Source organism: Castor canadensis, chromosome 16, assembly GCF_047511655.1.
Source record: "Castor canadensis chromosome 16, mCasCan1.hap1v2, whole genome shotgun sequence".
NCBI lineage: Eukaryota > Metazoa > Chordata > Mammalia > Rodentia > Castoridae > Castor > Castor canadensis.
The window spans coordinates 76,985,917-77,011,329 of NC_133401.1; the positions used below are offsets into that span (position 1 = coordinate 76,985,917).

Below are 25,413 nucleotides of genomic sequence, written 5' to 3' on the forward strand. Positions count from 1 at the left end.
AGTTTACTTTCCTCACAAGGAGGCTAATCTATTTTGAAGCAGAGTTATCACCTACTTTCCATCCTCTCCCACTATGCATGGTCCTGCTTGTCCCCTAGCCTGGAAGGCCACTCACCTCTCTCCTCAGTTTACTTTAATCTTGTGGAGCTCAAGATACCTCCCTACCTATTCTAGCTTTTTTCATGGAGACTGCTTTTGTTACTCCAATTTACATCCCTCTCTGTCTTTTCCTCCCAAGAATATAATTTCTGCCATTTGTCAATATGAGATTATAAAGAACATTATAATTGGAAATTGTCCTTGTTCTAACTATTTAGAACAGAAATGTTCTCATTGGACCTCCCACAGATTCCTTAATGCCTGGTACAATGGCAGAGACTTAGTAGATACCTTAAATATTAGTTAGTTGGTTATACATGGTATAATTCAAGGTATTCAGTAGGCAATAATTAAATAGTTTTTGGGCCAGCTTATTTTGAATAGAGAAAAAGAGGCAGAGTGGAGTGGTCCAGGTCATGGAAAGTCCCTGGCTCAGAAATGTCGTGGGAAGGGCACTGTGGTACCAGATATGCAAAATGGTTCAAATTCAAATGTGATATCAGAGCTTTGATCTCACCGCATACCATGCTGATTCCTCCAGCAGGCATGCCCAAGGATAGTCTGATGACACACAGGAGCAAAGGAACATGTTGGAAGGGTACCAGTGGCTTTACAGATGCCTCCCTGGAGACAGTAAAAGTCCAGAGTACAGGAGCAAGATCCTGTTAGAAACAGAGCATAACTATTTGGTTCTCAATGGAACGATGACAGAAAATTCAAATGAGCTAGTTTGCAGAGCCATCACCAGATCTTGTTTCTGTTTTGACTATTTCAATATTTAAATAACTAATGTTGACTTAAATGGCTTGGAATCACTTCTATTTTTCTTTATCAAACAGTTATGTGATGGGAATATATTAACTCTCATTAGGATGGACATAGTACATTAGAGAAGGACTTGGGAAAAGTCACAATCACCAACAGTACAGAGCACTGTCACGCTTCATCTCCAAGGCCTCAGCTGACCCACATGGACGCCGCTGCTGTAAGCAGTTCAGTGAAGCAGAACAACTGTGAAGCGAGGAGATCTAGTTTCCCAAACCAGAGTGCTTCTATGCCCTTGAACAAGTCACTTCAGCTTTCAGGCTTTAGTTAACAAAAGGGACTGGGTAAGCTAAAATCTGACTTCATTTTCACAGTCTTGGAGGCCCTGCATGATCTGCCCTCTGGTAATTTCTGTCCTGGTCTTGCCCATCCTCCTCCCTGCCCACTGTGTTCCTGCCACATTCTTTCCTTCTGACTCAGGGTCTGTCTCAGGGTCTTTGTGTTTGCTGTTAGCACTGCCTGAAAAGCTCTCTCATTCTCTTGCCTTTAAGAAGAAACTGCTGCTTTTCAACAGTGGGGTTTCAGCTTGGAAATGCTTTCCCTGAGGCTGAAATGCTTTCCCTGACTCTCAGATATCAGTCTTCCCCAGGTTCTACTGCATTACCTTGCTTCATTTTCTTCATACTATTCATCATTTCCTGACACTTCTTTGTTGCATATGCATTCCCAGTTTCTCCCCAGTGGAACAAAGTTCTGTAAGAGCAGAGACGGTCAATTTTATTATGTGCTCCAGCCCCTATACTGGGAATATACAGTAAATGTTGAGTAACCAACTGCAAAATCATGAGTGCTTGTATAGTTCTCAAAATACCCTACCACACTTAGTCTCATTTAGGCTTTACTATCTGTAGATTGAGTAACAGTTATTGTATTTCAGGACCAAGTTGGAGTCTTTGGATTTGGAAGACAAGCAAATTCAGTAACTTTGGGGGGTGTGAAGGGAGAGTTGTTCTACTGTATATGCTTATAAATTATAAGACCAAATTTAATTAAAAGATGTCAATAGCAAAAAAAATGTTTGCCTAGAATCAAATGAATTTCATTAATGTCAGTTTTAAAGATGGAGGACAAACTTTTCCAATGGCCTGAGGTTGGCAAGTGGTAGAGGCTGACTTTCAAACTACTTTTCCTTGTGATGTCTTTTGTATCCCAGGTTTAATGTCTGTGACAAGCACAATTTCCATTGCATACCTTGTCATGGCTTCAAGGACAAAGGCAATGCAACTCAAACCTGTCTCTTGACAGGCATAGTGGCACATATTCGTAATCCCAGCACTGGGAGAGGTTGGGATAAGTGGATTGGATTATGAGGCTAGCCTGGGTTACATAGTAAGACCCCGTCTCAAACAAAGGAACAAACCCTGACTCTGCTGCACTTGAAAACCTTTTTCTAAGGGTTTTTCTACATACCACAGTTTTAAGACAATGAATGAAGAGTTGAAAGGAGAAACATGAGCTTCAAATAGCCTAAAAGGATTTGTCAGATAAAAGGATGAGTTGAAATGAACTGTGGCTAGGGTGCTTCAGAACACAGTTGGGTGGAAGCAGGAGACAGAACTAGGTGCCACGTGAGGTTGATTCTAATTTTCATTTTCGGTTTTAGCTCAAGGACAGAGTGAACAGGCTCAGGCACATTGAAACTTGACCCCAAGCATGTATGAGTCCAGCACAGTGATAGCCTGTGAAACACCTAAACATTAAGCAGATGGGAGAGATTCCTCTTCCATCCAGACTTAAGAAAAAGAACAAGTTGCCTTTTAGGAGGTCTGAGAGGACAGGTCATCAGAGAAGATCATGCTCTTAATGATACCATCCACCTCTGAGAATCAGCTGATCCAGCTTATATTTGGTGGGGGAGGGTGAGGGGTGGCACTGGGATTTGAACTTAGGGCCTGTGCTTGCCATGCAGATGCTCTACCAGTTGAATCCTGTCCCCACGCCTTTTTGCTGTAGGTATCTTTTCTCACATTTATGCCCAGGCTAGCTTGGACTGCGATCCTCCCATTTATGCTTTCCACATAGTTGGGATAACAGGGACACACAGCTTTTTATTGGCCAAGATGGAGTTTGGTGCCCTGATACAATAGCCATTCTGCAGATTGTGATAGCATTCCTAATTTGGCTGAAACATTTAGCACTGTAACAAGGCAAGGAGAACCCCTTCTGATAGGTCTCTGTGTAGCTACACAGGTAACTGAGCTCTCCCTTGCCTCACTGCATGAACCAGTAGTGGAGTGAGTATCAGCACCTCCAAGTGTGAGCCTCAGCTTTGTGCATTTGCAGCCTTTCGGCAAGACTGAACACCATCCCGTAAAACTCAAAACATCCCGTGGGTTTGGCTGCTCCCTGGGGCTCCTCCACTTCTAATATCCCAGGAATTAAGATTTCATGGAGAAAATGGGATGCTAGAGACATTCCCTTTTGGCTTCTTTTATCTGTTCTCCCTCAGAATTTTACTTGATCATGGAGGCAAGGTGGCTCAGGAAGAGTTTACTATGGACTGAAGTATCATAAAATTCACTTTAGGGAAATTAAGGCATCATGATTTAGACAGCGTCTGTTCACAAGCTTGCCTCTGAGCTCAGTATCCCAAACCATTCGCCATCTCCATCTCCAGCTACTTGGCCCAAATCTCCCACTGAAATTTGGTTGTGCAATTCATTTCCTTCATTTTCCTCTTGCAAAAGGATCCTAAGAAGAGAGTACTGCAACAAAAGAAATGGCCTCTAAACTGAGGAGACCACCTGCATAGTGGGAGAAAATATTCCTTGACTTTACATCAGACAAAGGACTGATAACCATAATATAGAGGGAGCTCAAAAAACTAAACTCCCCCCGCCCAAAAAAAAAAAAATCAATGAACCAGTAAAGAAGTAGGCAACTGAGCTAAACAAAACTTTTCAAAGGAAAAATTCAAATGGCAAGAAAAATATGAAAAAAAGTCCTCACCATCTCTAGCAAATCAAAACCACACTAAGATTCCCCCTCACCCCTGTTAGAATAGCCACCATCAAAAACACCACCACCAACCAATACTGGCGAGGATGTGGGGAAAAAGGACTCAACATACACCACTGGTGGGAATGCAAGCTAGTATAACCACTTTGGAAAACAATATGGAGGCTTCTTAAAAAACTACACATAGATCTGCCATATAATCCAGCAATCCCACTCCTAGGGATATACCTGAAGGAATGCGACTCAGGTTATTACAAAAGCACCTGCACACCTATGTTTACTGCAGCACTATTCACAATAGTCAAGTTATAGAAACAGCCAAGATGCCCCACTACCAATAAGTGGATTAAGAAAATGTAGTATTTATACACAATGGAATTTTACTCAGCCATGAAGAAGAATGAAATCTTGTCATTCACAAGGAAATGGATGGAACTGGAGAACATCATCCTGAATGAGGTTAGCCAGGTTCAGAAGGCCAAAAATCACGTTTTCCCTCATATGCAGACTTTTAGACCTAAAACAAATGCAGTAATATTATTGGACATGGGTCACACACTAAGGGGAAAACACATACAGGAGGAATAGGGAAAAGTAGGAAATCCAAAACTTGAAAGTGTTTGATGTGTCTACTGTAAAGGAGTTAATGCAGTAACCTTAAAACGATAGAGGTCGCTATGGGAAGATGACCGGGAAGTAGTGAAGAGGTCAGGTGGAGATGAATCAATTCGGGTTGTAATACACTTGTGCATGGAAGCAATGCTAGGAATCTCTCTGTATAGCTATCCTTATCTCAAACTAGCCAAATGCTATGCCTTTCTTATTATCTCTTATGTTTTCTCTTTAATAAAATTGGGAAAGAAGAGGGCAGAATAGGTTCTGCCTGGAAGCGGGGTGGGGGTGGGGGACATGTAAGTGAATGTAAAAATGATAAAATAAAAGGAGAAAGAAAAAAAAATGAAGAGAGTGCTGAGTGCTGGCAATAAAGGTGAAGAAATTCAAGGAAACTGAATGTTCTGTTTTTTATGTATTCTTTATGCTCTTGCACCTTTTATGGGCTGGAAGCCTTCCCAATAGTAATGAGTTATTCAGAGTATGTGGTGTTACCAGGCCTGGGTGCAATGTAAATGGAATTATTTGCCATGGAAAACCCCAGTCCAATCTCTCAGCAAATTGCAGTTCCTGGAACTAGGTCCCTTTGGAAGGTTCTTAAATAAATGTATACCTTGTTTGAAAGATTTGTAGCAATTCAAGGGAAATATTGAGTTCTTTCAACACAAAAATAAATTGGCTTTGCTCTAGTGTCATAAAATTTAATTAGCAATCATTTATCAGAATTTGTTAATTGTCAGATTGTGCACTGCTTGACAGGTTAGCTTGAATCAGTAAAATATGTTTCCAACATGGTGTTTCAGGAGAGAAATGTTTAGCCTGATTTAGACATTATAATATATATACATATAAACACACACGTACATATATGAACATGTATATATGTATATTTACATATATATGTACAAGGTATTACACAATACCCCAGTGGTGTACATACTTATGTGTTATGTTCATTACATTTAAATTGAAAAATACTTCCTCCAAAATGCAAACCATTTGCCACTTCAATATACATGTTTGTGGTGCATTTATGTAAGTATGTATGGATTTATAAAAGAAATTCAAGCAGACTTTTATGCTGTGCCTGGTTAGATAAACAAATATGTATTAAACTAAGCTGTCTTCTATGTTCAGACTGTGCTAGAGTCAAAATCAAAGAGATAGCAAGTTACCACCATATACTCAAGAAGCTTTACGAATCTAGCCCAGTGCATGTTGGGACATGTGCCTAAAATCCCAGCACACAGGATGTTGAGCTGGAGGATCACAAGTTCATAGGCCAGCCTGGGCTACATAGCGAGAAAGACCCTGTCAGGAAGAAAGAAAAGGAAAAAGAAAAAGGGGGAAGGAAGAGAGGAAGAGAAGGGGAAAGGGAGAAGGGGGGATGGGAGAGGTGAGGGAAAGGGGAGGAAATGGACAGGGGGAAGGAAAGAAACACGGAAACCAACAAGGAAAACAACCTGGGGGAGTCCAAGAGAGGGTTCAGTGGAAACTGTGTCCAAGCATAACCTGGAAAGCAGTTTAGGTGCTAAGGTAGGCTCTGTGAAGACCATATTTCCTGCAATAGTAAAGGAAGTTTCCTGAATTCAGAATTGAGTTCAGGTTCTCATGCCAGCCTCTCAAATACCTCCCTTTCCACGAAAACTTCCTTGAGACATATTAAATGATACCTTAAGTTTTAAACTATGATAAGATAACATGTGAAGGTAGGCAGGGAAGGCTGTGCCATAGAGGGAGCCATCTATCACCCTAGATATCTAGGGAAGGGGGTCATCATAAAAAGAGGCGCTTATTCTCTCCATGCTTTGGCTCAGGGCTGCCCCTGAAATGCACTGGATTATTTTCTAGAACCATCACAAATTTTGGAGATAAATCCTCAGCATTCTTTTCCTCTTCCTTTTTCTTAGCAGTACTGGAGTTTGAACTCAGGGCCTTGCACTTGCTGGGCAGGCATTCTGCCACCTTTTGGCTTTGGTTAGTTTTGAGATAGGGTCTTGCTTTACGTTTGGGCTGGCCTGGCCCTCTGTCCTTCTATTTGTGTCTCCCACATAGCTGGGATGATAGGAATGCTCCATCATGGCCATCTTTTATTGGTTGAGATGGGGGTTTCAAATCTTTTTGCTCAGACTGACCTTGAACCAAGGTCCTCCTGATCTGTCTTCCAAGTAGCTAGAATTACAGGCATGAACCATGGCATCTGGGCTCATGCCTGTAATTCTGGGTTAGCATACGACATGGGATAGGATGTGGGGAGCTTACCTAGTCTGCCCCCACTGAGGTGGAAACTTTAACAACCCATAGGTTGTTTTTGTTCTTTGTTTTTGCAGTACTGGGGTTTGAGCTCTACAGTTCTACAGTTTCAGCCAATGGTATGTTATACAGAGAAAGAAACTGAAATATTCAGGACCTTGCCCAAGCTCTTACCACCTTATGGCAAGTAGGAAAGCAGCAATGGAACCCAAGCATATGTGATCAGCTTCCCATGTCTGTATTTGGGATGAATGGGATAAGGAGAACATCACACTGTGAACTGGGAAGCCCTGGCATCAGCCGTGCACTGTTGCTACTTCATTAATGATTTTAAGCCTGTTTTGTGCCTCAGCTTTCCACTGAGGACCTTGGGACATGTGCAAGAGATTTACAGTGGAATCCAAGATTCCTGTCCCCAGTGCTAACATTATAATTATAACCACCAGTACTTGTGTTCAGCATGGTTCTAAGTAGTTTATATTTACACATTTAACTCTAATTCTCATGACTCTGGAGTCAACATTTTAGCGAAGAAGAAATGAAAACACAGACTTTCCTAAGGACACACAGAGAATAAGTGATAGAAGGTAGCTTTAAACCCAGGCCATCTGAGCCTGGAGCCCACATTCTTAACCATGAACTCTTGTTAATTTCTAGTAGCTGGCAAAGGGGGTTGTGTGTTCCAGTAGTGTTGTTGAAAGTTCAAAGTGTCAGCTAGTAGAGTTCAGAGGTCATTTGGTCCAGTGACTTCTGAACTTTTATATACTTCATTGGATCTTCTTTTCATTCTTTTCCGTTTTATTTTTGGGAGAGGGGATCACAATCTTGCTTAATAGCTCTGGCTAACCTGGAACTTACAATCCTCCTGCCTCAGCCTCCTGAATGCTAGGATTACAAGTGTGTGCCACCCCACCTGGCTCAGGACCCTATTTATTTATTGCCTACAGTGTTTTGTGTCCTATACAGCATGCTGGCACATGAAACGGATGGCAGCTTCTCTGAGAAATGACCAGGATCATATGTGGTGTGTATGAGCATATTTGCAAGTACATGTGTGTGTCATGTAAGTGGAGGATGAATAACTCAGAGTTCTTCCTCTTTGCCAACCATGGTGGTTCAAAATCAAAATCTCTTCTAAACCCCACAGCTTCAAAGAGTCTGGTGTGAGAAAAAAAAAATCACTAGTTTACTTCTATGCATGTATCTTGAAAAGGGACAGTGAGCAGGTAGCAGGGGCACATAGGACATCAAGGTGGGGCTGGGGACCGAGGCTTCTGGCCCGGGCCCCTTTGTCTCTTATCTCCTTGCTGTAACCAGGCCACACTGCTCAACCCACATCTAGCAAGATATCAGTCACAGACAAACACTTTCACAGCCACCCCCCGTACCTTTCCCCCAGCAGCCTGGATGTTTAAACACTTCTAACCATATTTTACCTGGGGAAAGTCATCAGCAGGCTTTCTAGGCTAGGACAAATAGTGCAAAGGCTTTGGGATGGTTTAGCAATGTCAGAACCATCAATGCCCTGCCAAGTTCAATGATAGAAAAATGTTCAGCTGTGATGGTGGAACTGGGGGTGAGAGGGGAAGGATCAATCACTGAGGACACCCTACAGTCCTCACATTGCATCGCACAATTTGTCTGCTTTGAGTGGAGCCAAGATGGAGGAGGAAGATGGCATCTCTCACCCTGCAGGCCTCTGGAAACGGGTGAGCTTCATTCTTGTAGACAGAAGATGTCTAGGGATGTCAGACCTACTTACAAGTCACAACTCTGCTGGCCTGTCGGTCACTTGCCCTTCCTCTGGGTTTGCTGTTGTGTTGTTTTGCTGCCTTGGCAGTTGGTAGCTGGACCAGACTGAGGGTTCCAAGAACCAAACTCTAGGGAACTGTGGCCTGACTATAGCAGGGAGGGGTGCACTGGGAGGCAGGGTGGGGAGTGGAAGCCACAAGGCTTCCTGGCAAGTTCTCCCAATGGTCTGAGCAGAGTTTCCATGAACGGCAGTAGGGGACATAGGGAGGAGGGGATCTGGATGTCCTTATACTGCCTGCTCTCTTTCTACATACAAGGTCCCAAGATGGCAAAATATTCATTCCAAGGAGCTGAGGAGAAGAGAGAAAGTGCTTCATAGAGTATAAAGGAGCCAACAAATTTAAATCAAATCTGCATACAGGTTATAATTAGAAATGATGAACCAAAGAAAGGTAACATCAAAGCTAGAGAAACACAAACAGGGTGCTGGATTGAGGCTAGGGGGTGGAGCAGGGAATTACTTCCATTGCCAGTAATATAAAGGATGTGAAGTCTGAAAGGTGGGTAAAATGACTACAAGAGGAGGGGCAAGAGCACAAGAGCATCCGGGTGGAGGCAGCAAGTGTAGAAGTGCCAAGTCTAAATGAAACACTTCCTGATGTTCCCCATGAAGCATCAGTGACACTTCTATACACATGTGCGTACCCCCTGCAATTTCTATTTATACATCACCTCCCAGACTGCACAGCTTATCTTTCCTCAAGGTAGGAGAGGCCGACAGAGACCTGGAACACAGTTAAGTGAAATGAGAGGCTATTAAGTAGCATCATTGGGACATGAGGAAGAAATCATAACAGTCAGCAAGGCAGTTTATTGAGGAGCTAATCTTTGTCTGATAGCTTCCCACCACAAAGTGAGTGGGGGGGTGCGGAATACAATGGCACTCCTAGGCAGAGGGCACAACCTAGGCAAAAGCTTACTGGTTAAAAATACTTTAATATGTGTACAGGCAAAGATCAGCATTTTTGTGTTACTGGGAGGCACATTGCACGGCAGGGGAAGTAGATTAGCAGGAAACCCTAATATACATCCTTGCATGCACTTAATCGTATGAATACACATGGAGCGTCTGTTAGGTTCCAGGCCCCAGAGCTGCAATGCTGCATCAAACAAAACTGAATCCATGTCCTTGGAACCAGGACTACATGAAGCAAGTACTCAGTCAGGTGAGGAGAGCAACGCAACAGACAAGTGGAAGTTGGGGAGATGAGAAGAAGTAGCTGTGAGGAGCCAGACTTTGTAGATGCTATCAACAACGGTTTTTTGCAGAGCAATGGAATAGAATAGGAGACCCAAAAATAAGCCCTCAGTGTCACAGCCATGGATTTTTTTTTTTTAAAACAAAAAGATGCGCTGGAGAAAAGACAGCCTCTTCAACAAACAGTGTTGGGGAAAATGGATATCAACATGTAGAAGACTGAAACTAGGTCTCTCTCAGCCTGTACTAAAATCAATTCAGAGCAAATCAAAGACTTCAGTATAAGACCTAAAATTTTGAAACTACTTCAGGAAAACAGGAAAAGCACTGGAAGATACAGACATAGGCAAGGACTTTCTGAAAAGGACTCTAGCAGCTCACCAGATAAGAGCAAAAACTGACAAACAGGATTGCATCAAATTAAAATTTTCTGCACAGCAAAGGAAATAGTCACTAGGAAGAAGAGACAGCCTAAGAATGGGAGAAAATCTTTGCCGATATTCATCTGATAAGTGATTTATAACTAGAATATGTAAGCTCAAAAACCTGAACTCCAAAAGGACTAACAACCCAATTAATGGCAAATTAACCGAATAGACAATTCTCCAAAGATGATGTACAAATGGTCAATAGATACACGAAGAAAAGTTCAACATCTCTGGCCATAAAGGAAATGCAAATCAAAACAACATTGGGAGTTCATCTCACCCCAGTCAGAATGGCTATCATCAAATGACAACACATGCCAGCAAGGATTGGGGGGAGGGCCCTTATGCTCTTGGTGAGAATGTAGATTAGTGCAGCTTGCGGCTTCTATGGAAATCAGCATGGAGATTCCTCAACAAACTAAAAATAGAACTATCATGTGATCTGGCTATACCACTCTTGGGCATATATCCAAAAGAATGTAAATCAGATACAATAAAGACACCTGCACATCTATGTTTATTGCAGCACAATTCACAATAACCAAGCTATTGAATAAGCTTAGATGCCCTTTCACCAATGAATAAAGAAAATGTGGTATGTACATACAATGGAGAATTATTCTGTCATAAAGAAGTAGTTATCATTTGCAGGAAAATGGATGAAACTAGAGATCATCAGGTTCAGAAGGACAAAGATTGCATGGTTTTTCTCATATGTGAACTCTAGACCTAAAATATGTCTAGATATATATACATCTATATACACATGTATATATACGAAAATATATGTTTATACATTATATATACAATCATGTATCTAACGTGGTTACAATTGTGGGACCTAGGGGAAGTGAGGGAGGGGAGAGGGAAGAACGATGGGGTGAATAATATCAAAATGCATCATGTCTAGGTATGAAGATAGCATAATAAAACTCACTGGAAGCTGTTGAAAATAGCGAGGACGGGAAAAGAGCAAAAGAGGCTCATTTGACCTAAGTACAACATATGCATGTGTGAAATAGCATGGTGAGACCCCTTTGTATGATTAATATGCACTGAAAGATTTAAAATGTTGGTCTTTGTTCTCAAAGTAGTGAGAAGCTCTGAGTTTTAAGTAGGGATTTAAACATGCTCAGCCTTGCATTTTGCAAAAATAAATCTGGATGCTATGGAGTGAGGACTTGTGTTCTCTGACCTGGATGCCCTACCTGCTCCCTGACTGCTGTCTGTCACATCAGCAGAAGGGATTCACTCTGCAGCTTCATCTGCCCAGGTAGAAATCCTGGTAGTTCCCACCAGCTCTTTCCTCTTGCAGCCATCTTGTATACTATCCATGACTCCATCCTGACTGCCTCTAAGGGAAATTGCAACCTCCTCAAGACAATTATATTAATATCAGCACCAGGGCTGAGTTGATGGAAAGCTGTTCATCCATGTAATGAGGTTTCAGTTATATTTTAGAGATGTGTCAGATAATTTGGTAAGAGGCTGCAGTTTTTTTTCTGTTTGTCAGAAGAGGGAGGAGGTAGAACTCCAGTTCTTTTGCTTCCACTACAATGTGAGAAATGTCATCGGCATGGTACGTGAGATGCTCAAGGCAGAATAAACAAAAGTGAAGGGGTAGTAACAGCAAGAGTCCAGGATACAGTGTGGGAGGGAGGGTGATGCATGTCATCACAGTTGTCACTTAAGAGTGACCAAGCACTTACAATAGATTGTTACCTAGCCATCTCATTTGAATCTGTTGATGCACTGGGTGGGTACCAACCTACCTGTTGACAGAGAGGCATTCAAATCTATATCCAACTTCCAAATCTGGTTATGATTCTGACTTTATTGTCCATCTCTGGATGAAAGAGTCTTTTTTATGTTGATGTTCTTCATAAATTTACCCTCTAACATTGGGAAGCATGTTCTGAAAGTTTTGGAAGTAAACTGTTCAGATTTTTAAGCTAAGTTTACAGCTACAACAGTTTTGTAAATTTAGTGACTGGGACTAAGACTTTAATCTCGGTACTGAGATTATTTCTTTTCATTTCAACCTAATATTTGGTGCTGTGCTCCACTGGGGCTTCATAACAAAATTATCCCCAAAACTGTGTCACAAAATAGATATTTATTTATGTTCATGAGTGAGCTAAGAATTATTTTTTAACTACTATATGAACATTTTATTAACAGTTTATGGTTATAAAGATTAATCTTACAACTGTCTACTTCCTTCTAGGAAAGGAATAATTTATGTTTTTAAACATTTTTTGTCACTTTATAATAGTTGTATAGGGAGTTTTGTTGTGACATTTCCATATATACATATAATATACCCCAGTTTGGTTGATCCCCTCCATTGTTCTTCCTCTTCTTTTCCCCCTTCTTAAAATGGCATTGACAGATTTCAATGTTCTATATTCATACATGCATAGAAAATACAACCATATTCACCCTCCTCTACCTTCCCTCTTACTGAAAACTTTTAATTTTGTTGTAGAACTGTGAAATCTATTTTGTTCTTATTATTATAGTTATTTGTGCTGTGGATCAAATCCACAGCCTTGGGCATGCTAAGCAATGCTTTGCCACTGAGCTATATGTCCAGCCCAAGAAGTCTGTTTAGAAAAGGGAGAAATGTGTTCAAAGCTAATACATGTAAGCGTCTTTCCCACCAAGCTTATGTTGTGTGTTTCTGTGCAACATTCTTGAGAAGGTTTTTTGGCCAGTGCTTCCAAGTATAGGGCAGGCAATGATTTTTTCTTTAAGAGACACACAGAGCTCACTGAACAAAACCGAATCACATATAACAAAACTGGTCCAATTTCAAGTCCTTCCTTGTTCCTAGTTACATTGAGGTACTGATTGACAACAGCCAGTGGTGTCATCTAAGGAGTTTTAATAAACTCCAGGCTGAATCCCTACCCCAGAGAAGTGTTTATCCATTCCTAGTGCTGCTCTCACTCTAAGGCCATGCAAACCACTGAGGGATGGTGGTGAATGAAACACAGATTCTGATTCCAGGTGAGGCAATGCTACAGGTTGGGGATGGGTCGGGGGCCATTACTATGAGCAGTTGGAATTTAAGATGCAGCCAAATTGAGAATCACTGCTTTAAGAAGTCTCAGTTTGGTACTTTTGTTTCTTTTTTTGAGGATTTAAAAATTATTAGTATAACTGAGCTATGCATACACATGGAACACAAATCAAATGCTAAATAGTGAACAATGTTTTCTATGCCTCTATTCCCAACTGCCAGAACTTTTCCTTACAAATTCAAATAATCCTTCCAAAAGGATTCTTGCATATAAAACTGTAAGAATATACATATATATCCTTTAAAAATATTCACAAATGGAAGCATACTGTTCAATTTATTCTCCACTTACCAGTGTATCTTGAAGATTGTTCCATAATTGAACATAAAGAGCTACCTTATTCCTTTATATTGTAGTAAAACATACACATAATTTATCATTTAAAGCACTCTAAGTACAGAGTTCTGGCATTAAGCACCTTGACATCATTGTGCAATCCCCACCATTCATCTCCCGAACCAATTCATCTTTTCATCTTGTTCTGTACCCACTAAACGGTGCTAGTTCATAGTTAGATTTTTTTTAAACAAAATAAGAACCTATCACAGGGCCATACCTGTCAGCAGACAGTGTCTGGCTAGAGTTTACTCATAGCTCTGTGTTGTTGAATTTAATTTTACATTTATTCTGTTTATGATAATACTAATTTTCTGTGTATTTCTTTCCTTCCTTCCCTTTCCTTGTCTTCCTTCCCTCCTTCCTTGCATTCTCTTCTTTCTTCCCTTTTCCCTTTCCTTATTTCCCCTCCTTTCTTCCTTCCCTCCCTTTCCAACACAGTCTTGCTATGTAGCCCAGGCTGACCTCAAACTCAAGATTCTCATAACTCAGCCTCATGAGTACTGGGATTACGAGCCCGTACCACCACTTCCAACCTGTCACTTTCGTTATTAAAAAACCAAACAAAACCCTAAGTTCCATTGACATAATGACATATTAGGGAAGCTGCACCTGCCTGTGACATATGTGAACATTGCAAGTGAAAAGCCAAAGCATGGACACTCCCCCGCCCTTCTGAGCACCCAGCCAATCTTGAGCTGCACATGCTAGGTAACAGAATGACTTCTTCTTATGCCTAGTGACATATCCAGAGGCAGCCTTTTCTAAGGGCTATAGTAGTTTTCTGTTAAGTCAGACCATACAACAGTCCCTCTTTTCTCACCCTTAAAAGGATAAGCAAAAATAAAGGGCCTTAGTTTCTTATGGAATTTTGTTTCACTGATAGAGACAGAGAACCCAACCCCAGACAAGTTACAGTAGGTGACATTAAGGGAATGTTTATCTAGAAAATGACAACTTTTCTTTCATATGTCAGAGAAGCATCAGCATCTACCTCATACAGGAAGCTTCATAACAGACCTTGGCAAAGGCAAGAGGCGGTTCACTATACACTACAGTGAGAAGAGCCTGGGATTGGGAGCTGCAGACCTGACACTCAAGTCTGGGTTTACCACTCGCAGCTGTGTGTCCTGTACCAAGTCGCTTTTATCTGTCCAAGCACCAGCCTTTTGCACCTGCAAATGTTGAACTAAAGATGAAATGTAGTCGTGGATGGAGGGACTTGATACTGTACTGGCACTGTCAGTGTTCAAGAAATGGAACTCTAATAGTCCTGGACTCTTCACTGCAAAGGAGGAGAGGAGGATATGCGTGAAATGTGGGATAGAACTCAAGGCTCTGGACTTGCTAAAGCAGGTTCTCCACTACTTGTGCCGCTCTGCCAGCACTTTTGTGTTTTGTTTTTGAGATAGGGTCTCATTTTGTGCCTAGACTCGCCTGGACCATAATCCTATTTGTGCTTCCCTGTGTTGTTGGGATGGCAGGTGTGACCACAGTGCCCAGCAGTTGGTTGAGATGAGGTCTTGCAGACTTTTTGCTTGGGTTGGCCTTGAGAGCAACCCTCCTGATCTCTACTTCCTAAGGAGACTTTTTACTCTGAAGCAAACTAAGATAATCAAAATCTGGAAAACAAATCTTGTATTTCCTTACAAGTTGACACACTGATTTAGTAAATAAACATGTGAGCATCTTCTATGTGTCTGGAATCGCTCTGGGTGCCAGGGGACAGTGACAAATAAGACAGAAGATCTTTCCACCTGTGGGCTTGCAGCCTAATGCTAAGCCCCTGACTCTATGGCCTATTCAGCTTGCCGAGATCCAAACCCTGGAAGCCCCTAGTGATTATTCTGCCATGCAGAGGAAGAGGAAATAAATGGGTTTCCTTTTCAGAGGTAGGCACAAGCATTTGTTTGGAAGATCTTTCAATTATTAGGAAAGAATCAAGACCTATAGAGACAGGGAGAACAGACAGAAAAGATATTGAGTGATAGCCTAGGCAAGAGGCTGGAGCTGCTCCATGGATTAATAGGTTTGCAAATGAGAGAAGCTGGGTGATCTGGTGGGGGCTAGGAAAAAAAAAAGTCCTCACTCTGAGCTTCAAAAGGAGACTGTGCACATAAGAATAGTTCATACGTGTTCTTTTACTGTGAAAAGAATTTAACATCAGATGGTCCCCTGTGTTTCACTGGCGTAGGGAACAGATTCTGACATTGAATGCACTGGGTCCAAATTCTACCTCCATCCATCTCATTGGTTCTAAACCCTACCAGCCTTAGTTTTCTAATCTGAAAAATGACAACTGCAGTATTTATATCGTTAGATTGGAGGGAGAATTAAGTGAAATGGTGTACATGCAGGCAGGAGTCAGCACAGTGATGGAACCCCAAGAATGTGTGCAGCTAAAGGAAATGACACAGAACTACGCCACAGTGGAAAAGAGGTTCTTTGGGTATGTTCACACGGGCAATAAAAGGGGTGGTGTCTGAGTTTGAATGAGATTTCTGACCTCTCTCTACATACCTGACTGAACATTCCAGCTGCAGAAATTCCATCTGTGAAGAAAGCACTTTGACACACAGCCACAATTTTGTAAATCATGGAACCCGCAGGCCAGTACTCAAAATTAAGTGCCAGTTACTTCAGTTATCTCCTGGCCTTGAAAACAGGCTTTATCATGTGTCATGAAATCTAGCTTGCTACTAAACAAGACTGAAAAGAATAAGGAAAGAGAAACTACAAAAATGCAATGAGATTACTGTTTAGATGGGTAAAGATGGGGCTGAGGGCGACTTGGCTTGAAAACTCCACCCTCAAGCCCATCCACTGCTATATTCCCTGACTAAAGGGTTGTTGGAGGAGAGTCAAGCTGAGCAGTTAAGAAGCTCAACCCTGTCAAAGAGAGGGAGTGGGGAAGGAGGGAGGGAGGGAGGGAAAGAGAGACAGAGAGACAGAGAGAGAGAGAGAGAGAGAGAGAGAGAGAGAGAGAGAGAGAGAAAAGAAAGAAAAACAGGCTGCACTAGCTGGAGCAGGGCTGGAAGGTGCAGAGAAACTGGTAAGGCAGGTTTGTCTCAGCCCCTGTGGGCGGGCAGCCAGCAGGACGGGTTTTGCCAAAGTTAATCTGCAAAGTGTTATCAAACCATTTCCACCGGTGATTCAGGAGAGAGGAACTTGCAGCTCTGGAGCCCAGAGGTGAAGAGCATGTGCTTAATCTCTTGGGCTCCAGTTTATGGGCTGGGGTTGCTACACTCAGCCTGGTCTAGCTAAGTGTGTGCTCCTCGAACTTCAGCTTCCTCTTCCCTAATAGAGGACGGATCATACTAGAACCCACTTCAGAGTGTGGGCGTTTAGGACTACATGAACTAATTAAATTTGTATGTCACAAGTATTCAATAAAAGGCAGCCATTATTAGTTATTACTGTCAGTACCTGAAAAGTATCTGCCTACTGGGTAAAGATTGTAGAAGGATGGCTGCTTTCTCAGGCCTGGGTGCAGTTCTTGTGTGCTGGGTCATGGCAGAAGCAAGCACCCAGCAAAGTGAAGAGTGAGCCAGTATAACACCTTCAGTATCTAAGCGGCTGTCACAGCTAACAGAGCACAGGCAGGGTAACTGTCTTTGACCAGCTTAGTGAAAACTTCAGGGCAATTTCCTGTCACTTATCCCAACGCTGATGTTAACTCAAGAGATTTTATATCAACCGAATTGAGCCTCCTAAGACAATGTTATCATAGAACCGAAGGAAGCTGCTAAAATGAACAGGTGCCATCCCTGTCCTGGACCACGGTGGCTCCACCCATACTTCTAGTGAGCCAACTTTTATCCCAAGGCTAGCAGGATCGTCTGCCTATGGAGAGAATGCCAAACTTTGGAGAAAGTTCCGGTAGGTTTGGTGAAATCCTAGAGGCAGGGACATAAATCCTTTCCAGCCTGACTCTTCACTCACCACCCTGCAGCTGACAGGAGGCCAATAGGTTCTTGCAGATATGGGTAAGGAGAGAAAGTTAGTTGGGTTTTAAAACTAGAAACTCCTGTCAGACAGCATTCCCAGAGGAATTTGTGTTTTTGTGAGAGTTTAATTGAAATAAGACATTGAAGAAGGCAGACTCTGGATTACGACAGTTGGAATTCGATGCCTGATTCTAGTCATCTGACCAGACTATCCTCAGACGTTACACTTATAAGGGGTGGTAGGACCTATTTCATGGAAGGGCTGAGGGAAAAGTAGAAGCATCAAGTGTTTGAGAGCTCATTACATACTAGGCACTGCTTAAGCACTTTATGAATATAACCCTATGAGCCTAGGGAATAGCTTCATTATTCTTTTTTGTGTGCGGGGGGGTAATGGGGTTTGAACTCAAGTCCTACACCTTGAGCCACTCTACCAGCCACCCCCCCCTTTCTTCCCCCCTGTGATAGGGTCTCGTGAACTATTTGCCCAGGCTGGCTTCAAAGTATAATCCTCCTGTAATCCTCGAGTAACGAGGATTACAGGCGTGAGGCACTGGTGTCTGACTTCACTTTTTAAAAATGTGATACAAGGCTTGACCTCGGGGCCTTGTACTTGCTAGGCAGGCATTCTATTACTAGAGCCACACCCCCACACATTTTTTGATTTGGTTATGTTTCAGTTAGGGTCTTGTGCTTTTTTTTTGCCCAGGTCCAGCCTAGGAATTTGATTCTCCTACCTACACCTCCCTATACACAGGCAAATACCACTACGCCTGGCCAAAACAGAAAAACTGAAGCACTTAGTGGTTGAGAAATTGGTCCAAGGTTACAAAACTAATAATTGAGAGTGTCAGGCACTATAAACCAAGAACCTACACTGTTCGTATCAGTGCCAGGAATGAAGTGGTAATTGATAAATATTGACTATCATTTTCGTTATGAGTCCCCAGGATAACATATAGCATGTGCAACTTCTTCTAAAAGTTTAAGTACTTTGAAAATTTGGTTTTGGCCTTATGTAGAATGTATGCTCTAGGTTAGAGCTGATTTGCTTGTTACCCTTTGGCAAGATGTACCTTTTCTCTTTTCCTATTTTTTTTTGTGTGTACTTGGGTTTTGAACTTGGATCTTTTGATTACTAGGCAGGTGCTCTAGTACTTGAACAGTGCCCCCCGTCCTACTTGATTTGGTGATTTTTTGATATGGACTTAAACTTTTTTTGCCAAGGAGTGGGGCTAGAAGGAAGGATGGCCCTACACCTCCATCCTCTTAACTATGCTTAGCTGGGATCACAGGTGCATGCCACCATGTGCTTGCTGGTTGAGATGGGGGTCTCATAACTTTTTAGCTGGGCTGGCCTCACACCATGACCCTCCCAATCTCCACCTCCTCAGTACTGGGATTATAGGCATGAGCCAAGATCCTCCCATCCTCCATTCTGTTTTCTTTATGAAAATATTTGTCAGTTTTTTAAAGGCCACAAGTGCACCCTTGGAGAAAAGGAGAACCGTTAGAACATTTTTCTAAATTTTGGTAAACATGACGATTGGGCCATCATAAAATATAACTCCAGTTTCTCAGGAATATTCATAGGCATATCACACTGAATGACAGTGCGAAGAGGACAGTTTGGTGGTGTCACCTCATGTCTAAAGAGATTTGAAGGTGATGTGGAGTGGAAGGCAGGGTACCTGGGTGGTAAAAGGACATACATTCAAATTGAGTTGTATCACTCCCTATCCAGTGACGTTGTGCCCTTCAAATCTCAAACTCCCTATTCCCAAACCAGAGGTAATAGACATGAACACTAGATGTGATTATGCCATGAAAGCTCTCAGAATCTAGTGACTTCTCAACAAAACTTCACTGCCACACCCATCATAGCACAAAGAGTAGGGCCAAGATTCAAGGCCAGGTCTCTAGACATTTAATATGATTCTCTTTCCATGGTATAGCATTGCTTGGTTGCCCCTGTCTCCCAGAAAAAAAATCAGTTTGTCTTGGCTGCTAATTCACAAACTTATTTTGTTTAACAAAAGCCATTGTCTAAAAATCTGCAAATGAACAAGAGTAGCATGAGGGAATAGAACTAGTGAAGAATATCTTAAAAACAGAATCACAGAACCACACCTGAGGATCAGATATAAAATCAGATGTCTCTTAAATCAAATAGGCCAGGGCTGATGCCAGGAAGGCTTAACACTCATTACAATAGAACACATAAGTGCACAAAGGGACCCATAAAAACCACCAGCATGGTGAAACACTGCAAACAACATGTGGTTGTCAAGAAGGAGCCTTCACTAGGCTGGCTACTCACTCTTCTCTCTGCAAACTAAGTGTGCCAGGTGTTACAGTGTGTAAGTTGATTTTGTCTGGGAACAGGAATTCTGCTAAGAAGTCTCTTTCTGTGATAGACTTCTTTTGGAATTGTGGATTTTCTGCAAGGGAAATTCTCTAAAACAAACATCTCCCTGTGTCTTCCCCGCTCCTCATTGCTTGTAGGGCTGGGTGCTTATTAGCAAGAGAGCAACTATATATTGGTTTCTACAGCACTCTAAATATTTGCAAAGGGCTTGTATCACACGTGCCTCTCACCAACACCTCACCTATCATTCTATCTTAAGAGGAAAACATAAGTGGAGTCACCAAGGAATTTGCCTCCAATTGCAGAGGGCAGTGGAGCCTATAGAACCATCTTGAATCCTCTGATCCCAAATAGGAACCTCTTCCTATGCCAAAAATGAACAACACCCCAAACAGCTACAGATATGTGAACAAAGCCTGTTGGGAATAAAAGTGGTTGGCTTGCTAAAACAAGGCTTGAAGGGGGAACTCTGAGCTCTGACAGTGTATCGGCATGACTGCGAAAGTCAACCCCGTATATCATGACTAGAAGCACAGAGTGGGGTGAGTCACAGTCAGTGTCACTTATCAAGACTGGTCCTCAAAACCAGTCTTCCCCTCCCTACCTGGCTGTTACTCAGGGTACAAAGTCCACCTGATGCCTTTTAGCCTTTTTTCTTAAATTACCCAAGAATGAGATCAGTTACCCATTGACCCTGGTGTCCTGTTACTACAGTGTTTAAACCAACATGTTTGTCTTCTCCCAGGACGACTGAGTGAGGTATTGAAGGGGAGGGAGGCAAATTCGTGGTCATGCTGTCCCTACTCCTTTCTGTTATTCACTTACCTAGCAAATTATTACCTGAGCCCTTGCTATTAATAGGGACTTTGCTCAGCCCTGAGGACTAGGTAGTGACCAGCAGGCAGCAGAGAATGTGGAATGTCTCTACCCTCATGGAATTTATGTACTAGTAGGGGACATAGGAAGTAAACAAGAAGTCAAGTTAGTCAGCGTGTTCCTTACAAACCCAGCCTGTTCCTCACTGGCTCTGTGCACTCTGAGTCTTGAACCCCCTTTAGTTAAGCAGCCTCATCAGCACAAGTCCAGAGCACAGGCTCGAGATCAGTGAAGCTAGTTTAGTCCACTTCACCCACCTGAGCCCCACCATCCTCACAAGTCATTGTAGATAATAGCAACACCTGCCTTATGGGCTTCTAATAATACATAAACTATTTCACAGCCATGGTTTGCAAATCATAAAATTTCAGTAACTTTTCACCATTACTCTTCTTATTAGGCAACATCATGAAAAAAAAAAAAAACTTACACACGTTTCTTTCAAAATCCTGCATAATAGTTTAGTAAACTTCTGAAAGAGATCCAAAATAGTACAAGTAATGAGTGATACCTATGTATTATTGACTTACCCTATGGGTATTTCATTTCCAAGCAGCAGGTAGCAAAGGCTAGTAGATACCCATCCACAGGAACTTCCTGTCCATCAGTGTGAGGAAAGAGCCAGGACTACTTAGAACATCACCATTGTCAACATCTCTCTCAAACCAGTCAACTGCATGCCCTGGGCCTGCTGACTTGGGCAAAGAGTTTCCTAGAGAATGGAATGAGGATCCCTACAGTTGCTGGTGGCTGGTGGTAGACACAGCTCTAGCCTCAGGACCCAGGGTTCTAAGGTCAGGGGCAGCATCAGATGCTGTGCATCAGCATCCTTGCCCCAGGCCAGCAAGCAGTGGGGATAACCAAGGAGAAGAGACTACTCCCTAGTCTTTGTGCCTAGAAGGGTGCTTACCTCTTCCCTCCTGGGTACAGGCTCCAGGATATAGCAGGAGAAGTCAGCACTTCTGGAGTGCCCTTATGCCAGTGGGGCACTAGGGAGGAAGGCTGGGCAGCTACCACCCCAGTTATCCCATCAAAGGTAAGTATCGGTGAAAGCTTCCTTTTTATCCCTGGCTGGAGCAGACAGCCCTGACCACTTCTAGAAGCTCAGTCTTTAATTTCACACACCTGAACACAGTTCCTCCACCCTGATGTGCAACTCCTGTGGCTTGCTGCAGAGGCTTGATTAGTCCTGCCCAACCCATCCATTCTTGGCTCTCTTCCAAGCCCTAAACCTCCACCCTCCTCCTCTGCTTCCTTCCTGGCTCCTGCTGGAGCCAGGACTGGCCTGACCAGCTCAGGCACCCCAGAGAGGCTGCTTATGTTCTCCTATTACCTGGTACCTGGATGGACCCTGGTCTCTACCAGCCTGGTCTGGCCCGTACAATTTATTTTTAGAAAGCACTTGTTAAAACCAGAACTTGACTAAGAGATAGCATAGATAAATGGGACCTCATAAAACTAAAAAGCTTCTGTTCATCAAAAGAAATGGTCTCTAAACTGAAGAGAACACCCACAGAGTGGGAGAAAATATTTGCCAATTATACATCAGACAAAGGACTGATAACCAGAATATACAGGGAACTTAAAAAACTAAATTCTCCCAAAACTAATGAACCAATAAAGAAATGGGCATGTGAACTAAACAGAACTTTCTCAAAAGAAGAAATTCAAATGGCCAGAAAACACATGAAAAAATGCTCACCATCTCTAGCAATAAAGGAAATGCAAATTAAAACCACACTAAGATTCCACCTCACCCTTGTTAGAATAGCCATCATCAGCAACACCACCAACAGGTGTTGGTGAGGATGCAGGGGGGGGGAAAGGAACCCTCTTACACTGTTGGTGGGAATGTAGACTAGTACAACCACTCTGGAAAAAAATTTGGAGGCTACTTAAGAAGCTAGACATCGATCTACCATTTGATCCAGCAATACCACTCTTGGGGATATACCCAAAAGACTGTTACTCCAGAGGCACCTGCACATCCATGTTTATGGCGGCACTATTCACAATAGCCAAGTTATGGAAACAGCCAAGATGCCCCAGCACTGACGAATGGATTAAGAAAATGTGGTATCTATACACAATGGAATTTTATGCAGCCATGAAGAAGAACGAAATGTTATCATTCGTTGGTAAATGGATGGAATTGGAGAACATCATTCTGAGTGAGGTTAGCCTGGCCCAAAAGACCAAAAATTGTATGTTCTCCCTCATATGTGGACATTAGATCAAGGGCAAACACAACAAGGGGATTGGACTTTGAGCACATGATAAAAGCGAGAGCACACAAGGGAGGGGTGAGGATAGGTAAGACACCTAAAAAACTAGCTAGCATTTGTTGCCCTTAACGCAGAGAAACTAAAGCAGATACCTTAAAGCAACTGAGGCCAATAGGAAAAGGGGACCAGGAACTAGAGAAAAGGTTAGATCAAAAAGAATTAACCTAGAAGGTAACACCCACGTACAGGAAATCAATGTGAGTCAATGCCCTGTATAGCTATCCTTATCTCAACCAGCAAAACCCCTTGTTCCTTCCTATTATTGCTTATACTCTCTCTACAACAAAATTAGAGATAAGGGCAAAATAGTTTCTGCTGGGTATTGAGGTGGGGGGAGAGGGAGGGGGCGGAGTGGGTGGTAAGGGAGGGGGCGGGGGCAGGGGGGAGAAATGAACCAAGCCTTGTATGCACATATGAATAATAAAAGAAAAATGAAAAATAAATAAATAAATAAAACCAGAACTTGGGACTCTGGCTGGACCATGGGAAAATGGAGAGTATCTTCTGGTGCTTGATTAGAAAATCATAGGGGGGACTGCCAGATGGGAGGAGACGGGGGTCTTTGCCCAGCTGCTGACACAGGTGGACTTCATCCCAGGTTAAGGAGGCTATGACTCCAGGTTTGCCCATATGCCACACTTATTTCAGAGATCCCAAGTTTTCTCAAGATAGGTGCAACAGTTGCTTTATTCTTGGCACAGTGAACTTTAGCAACAGGGTGAAATCTACCCACCAGGATTCAAGGAGAATCCATGTTTCTTCTGGGCAGTGGGGAAATAAGAAAGGAAGGTTTAGCAGATGTGCCTCAGGTCTGTTATTAAGATGTAATTAGTTATCCCAATTAATGCCTGGTCCACTGAATCCACAGGTGGTCTTAAAGATAAGGAGTGAAATTATCCTTTAAAATTGACAATGCGTGTTCAGTTTCCAAATCTAAGAGTTTCCCCACTTGGCAAAATAGTGTAATCTCATTCCTAATCAGAGGTTGCCGGATTTCAGGATTCACAGGACTTGTCTGGATTATTGAAAATGCACATTTATGCATGGAACTTTCAGATTCTGTGAGGGTTCAGGAATACATATTTTTAGAAATTTCCTTTAGGGAATTCTGATGTGTCGTTTGGTACCTGTTCCTGAAGAAATGCTGCTTAAGAAATTATCTAAATTCTCTTTTCCCTATCTGGCATTTCTTGGTGCCTTTAAGAAGAAGTTGGGGACGAGCTGTGCCCCATTGTTTCCCATTCACTCTTCTTCCCCTGCCCATGGGAATTCCCAGCTGATTCTGGAATCTTCATCCTTCCTTTTAACTCCAAATGATCTTTGTCAGTGAGTCTTAGCCTCACAGATATTGCAGCTATAGGAGTTCCTAGAAGTGATGTCATTGAATGCTTCTTATTATACCAGTGTAGATATTCTGCCCTTTTTCTACCTCAGGCCCAGACCTCACGCTACTGCCACCTGCAGGTGATCTGCAGGCCCCTCAGGGTTACCTGTCCCAACCAGGTGTCCTCATGCCATGCTCTACCATGTCTGGAGAAGAATCCAGGTGTGTGGACCCTGCAATCAACTCCTTTCCCTGTTCCATGGCTGCGACCATTTGTGTTCAGGTTATTTCTTGAGTCGGGTTCAGATTTAGAATGAGATTCTCACGTTCCACTTTCTTCCACAAATGGAATTAGTATGCAGGCAACTAGATCTCCTAGGACTGTTTGCCCTGTAAATTATTTACTCATAGGCAAGAGAACTACAAGTCCCTTTGATTCAAGTCACACCTGCTAAGCACCTAACTGTGCAGGGTTTTGTGAATGGCAGTGCAGAGGACACAGGTGCTCATGCTTAGTTATTGTTATTGGCATGTTTTACCATGAAAACCTTCAGTTTTCACTGAAGGGGAAGCAAATGATGAGAGTGACGTGGGTAGATCTTCATTTAAATCCATATATACCAAAGAGAAATGCTCTTAAGGTCACCCATCCTGTTCTATCAGCAGCTTAGGTGAGCCCATGTGTTACCATAAAGAAACTAATAATAAATGTTGCCTTGCTAGACCTATAAGCGCTACAGCATTTCCTCTGGCTTTGCCATTCATCAGACGAAATGAATGGGTGCAGAGTTTAGTGGTTACGAACACAGACTTTGGCATCGGGCTGTTTGAATTCTACCTGTTGGCTCCACTGGTTCACAACTGAGTGGTTTGGAGCAAAGTGCTGACCTTCCCTGGGGAATAATCACAGACAATCCTTACATCACAGGGCCGTTACTGGAATGATAAGGAATAATAAGCATAAATGCTTTTAACAGTGAAAGTGCTTAAATACTATTTAAGATCC

At 42.5% G+C, this 25,413-nt stretch overlaps 1 protein-coding gene across 8 annotated transcripts in view; it reads right to left on the minus strand.

The window, feature by feature from the left end:
• Atp10b (ATPase phospholipid transporting 10B (putative)) overlaps positions 1-22,061 on the minus strand; it is a 316,710-nt gene extending 294,649 nt beyond the window's left edge. For 4 of the 8 annotated variants that reach the window (XR_012442621.1, XM_074057703.1, XM_074057702.1 and 1 more), the window contains exon 1: positions 21,924-22,060. Coding sequence is in view for 3 of the 8 variants with exons in the window: in XM_074057703.1 (XP_073913804.1) it covers positions 21,924-22,000 (77 nt within the window). In the remaining 5 variants the exon portion in view is untranslated. Of the gene's footprint in view, positions 1-21,328 lie in introns of all 8 variants that reach the window. The other 4 variants (XM_074057696.1, XM_074057699.1, XM_074057698.1 and 1 more) reach the window with 3 other exon arrangements.
• Positions 22,062-25,413: the final 3,352 nt, after the last annotated feature.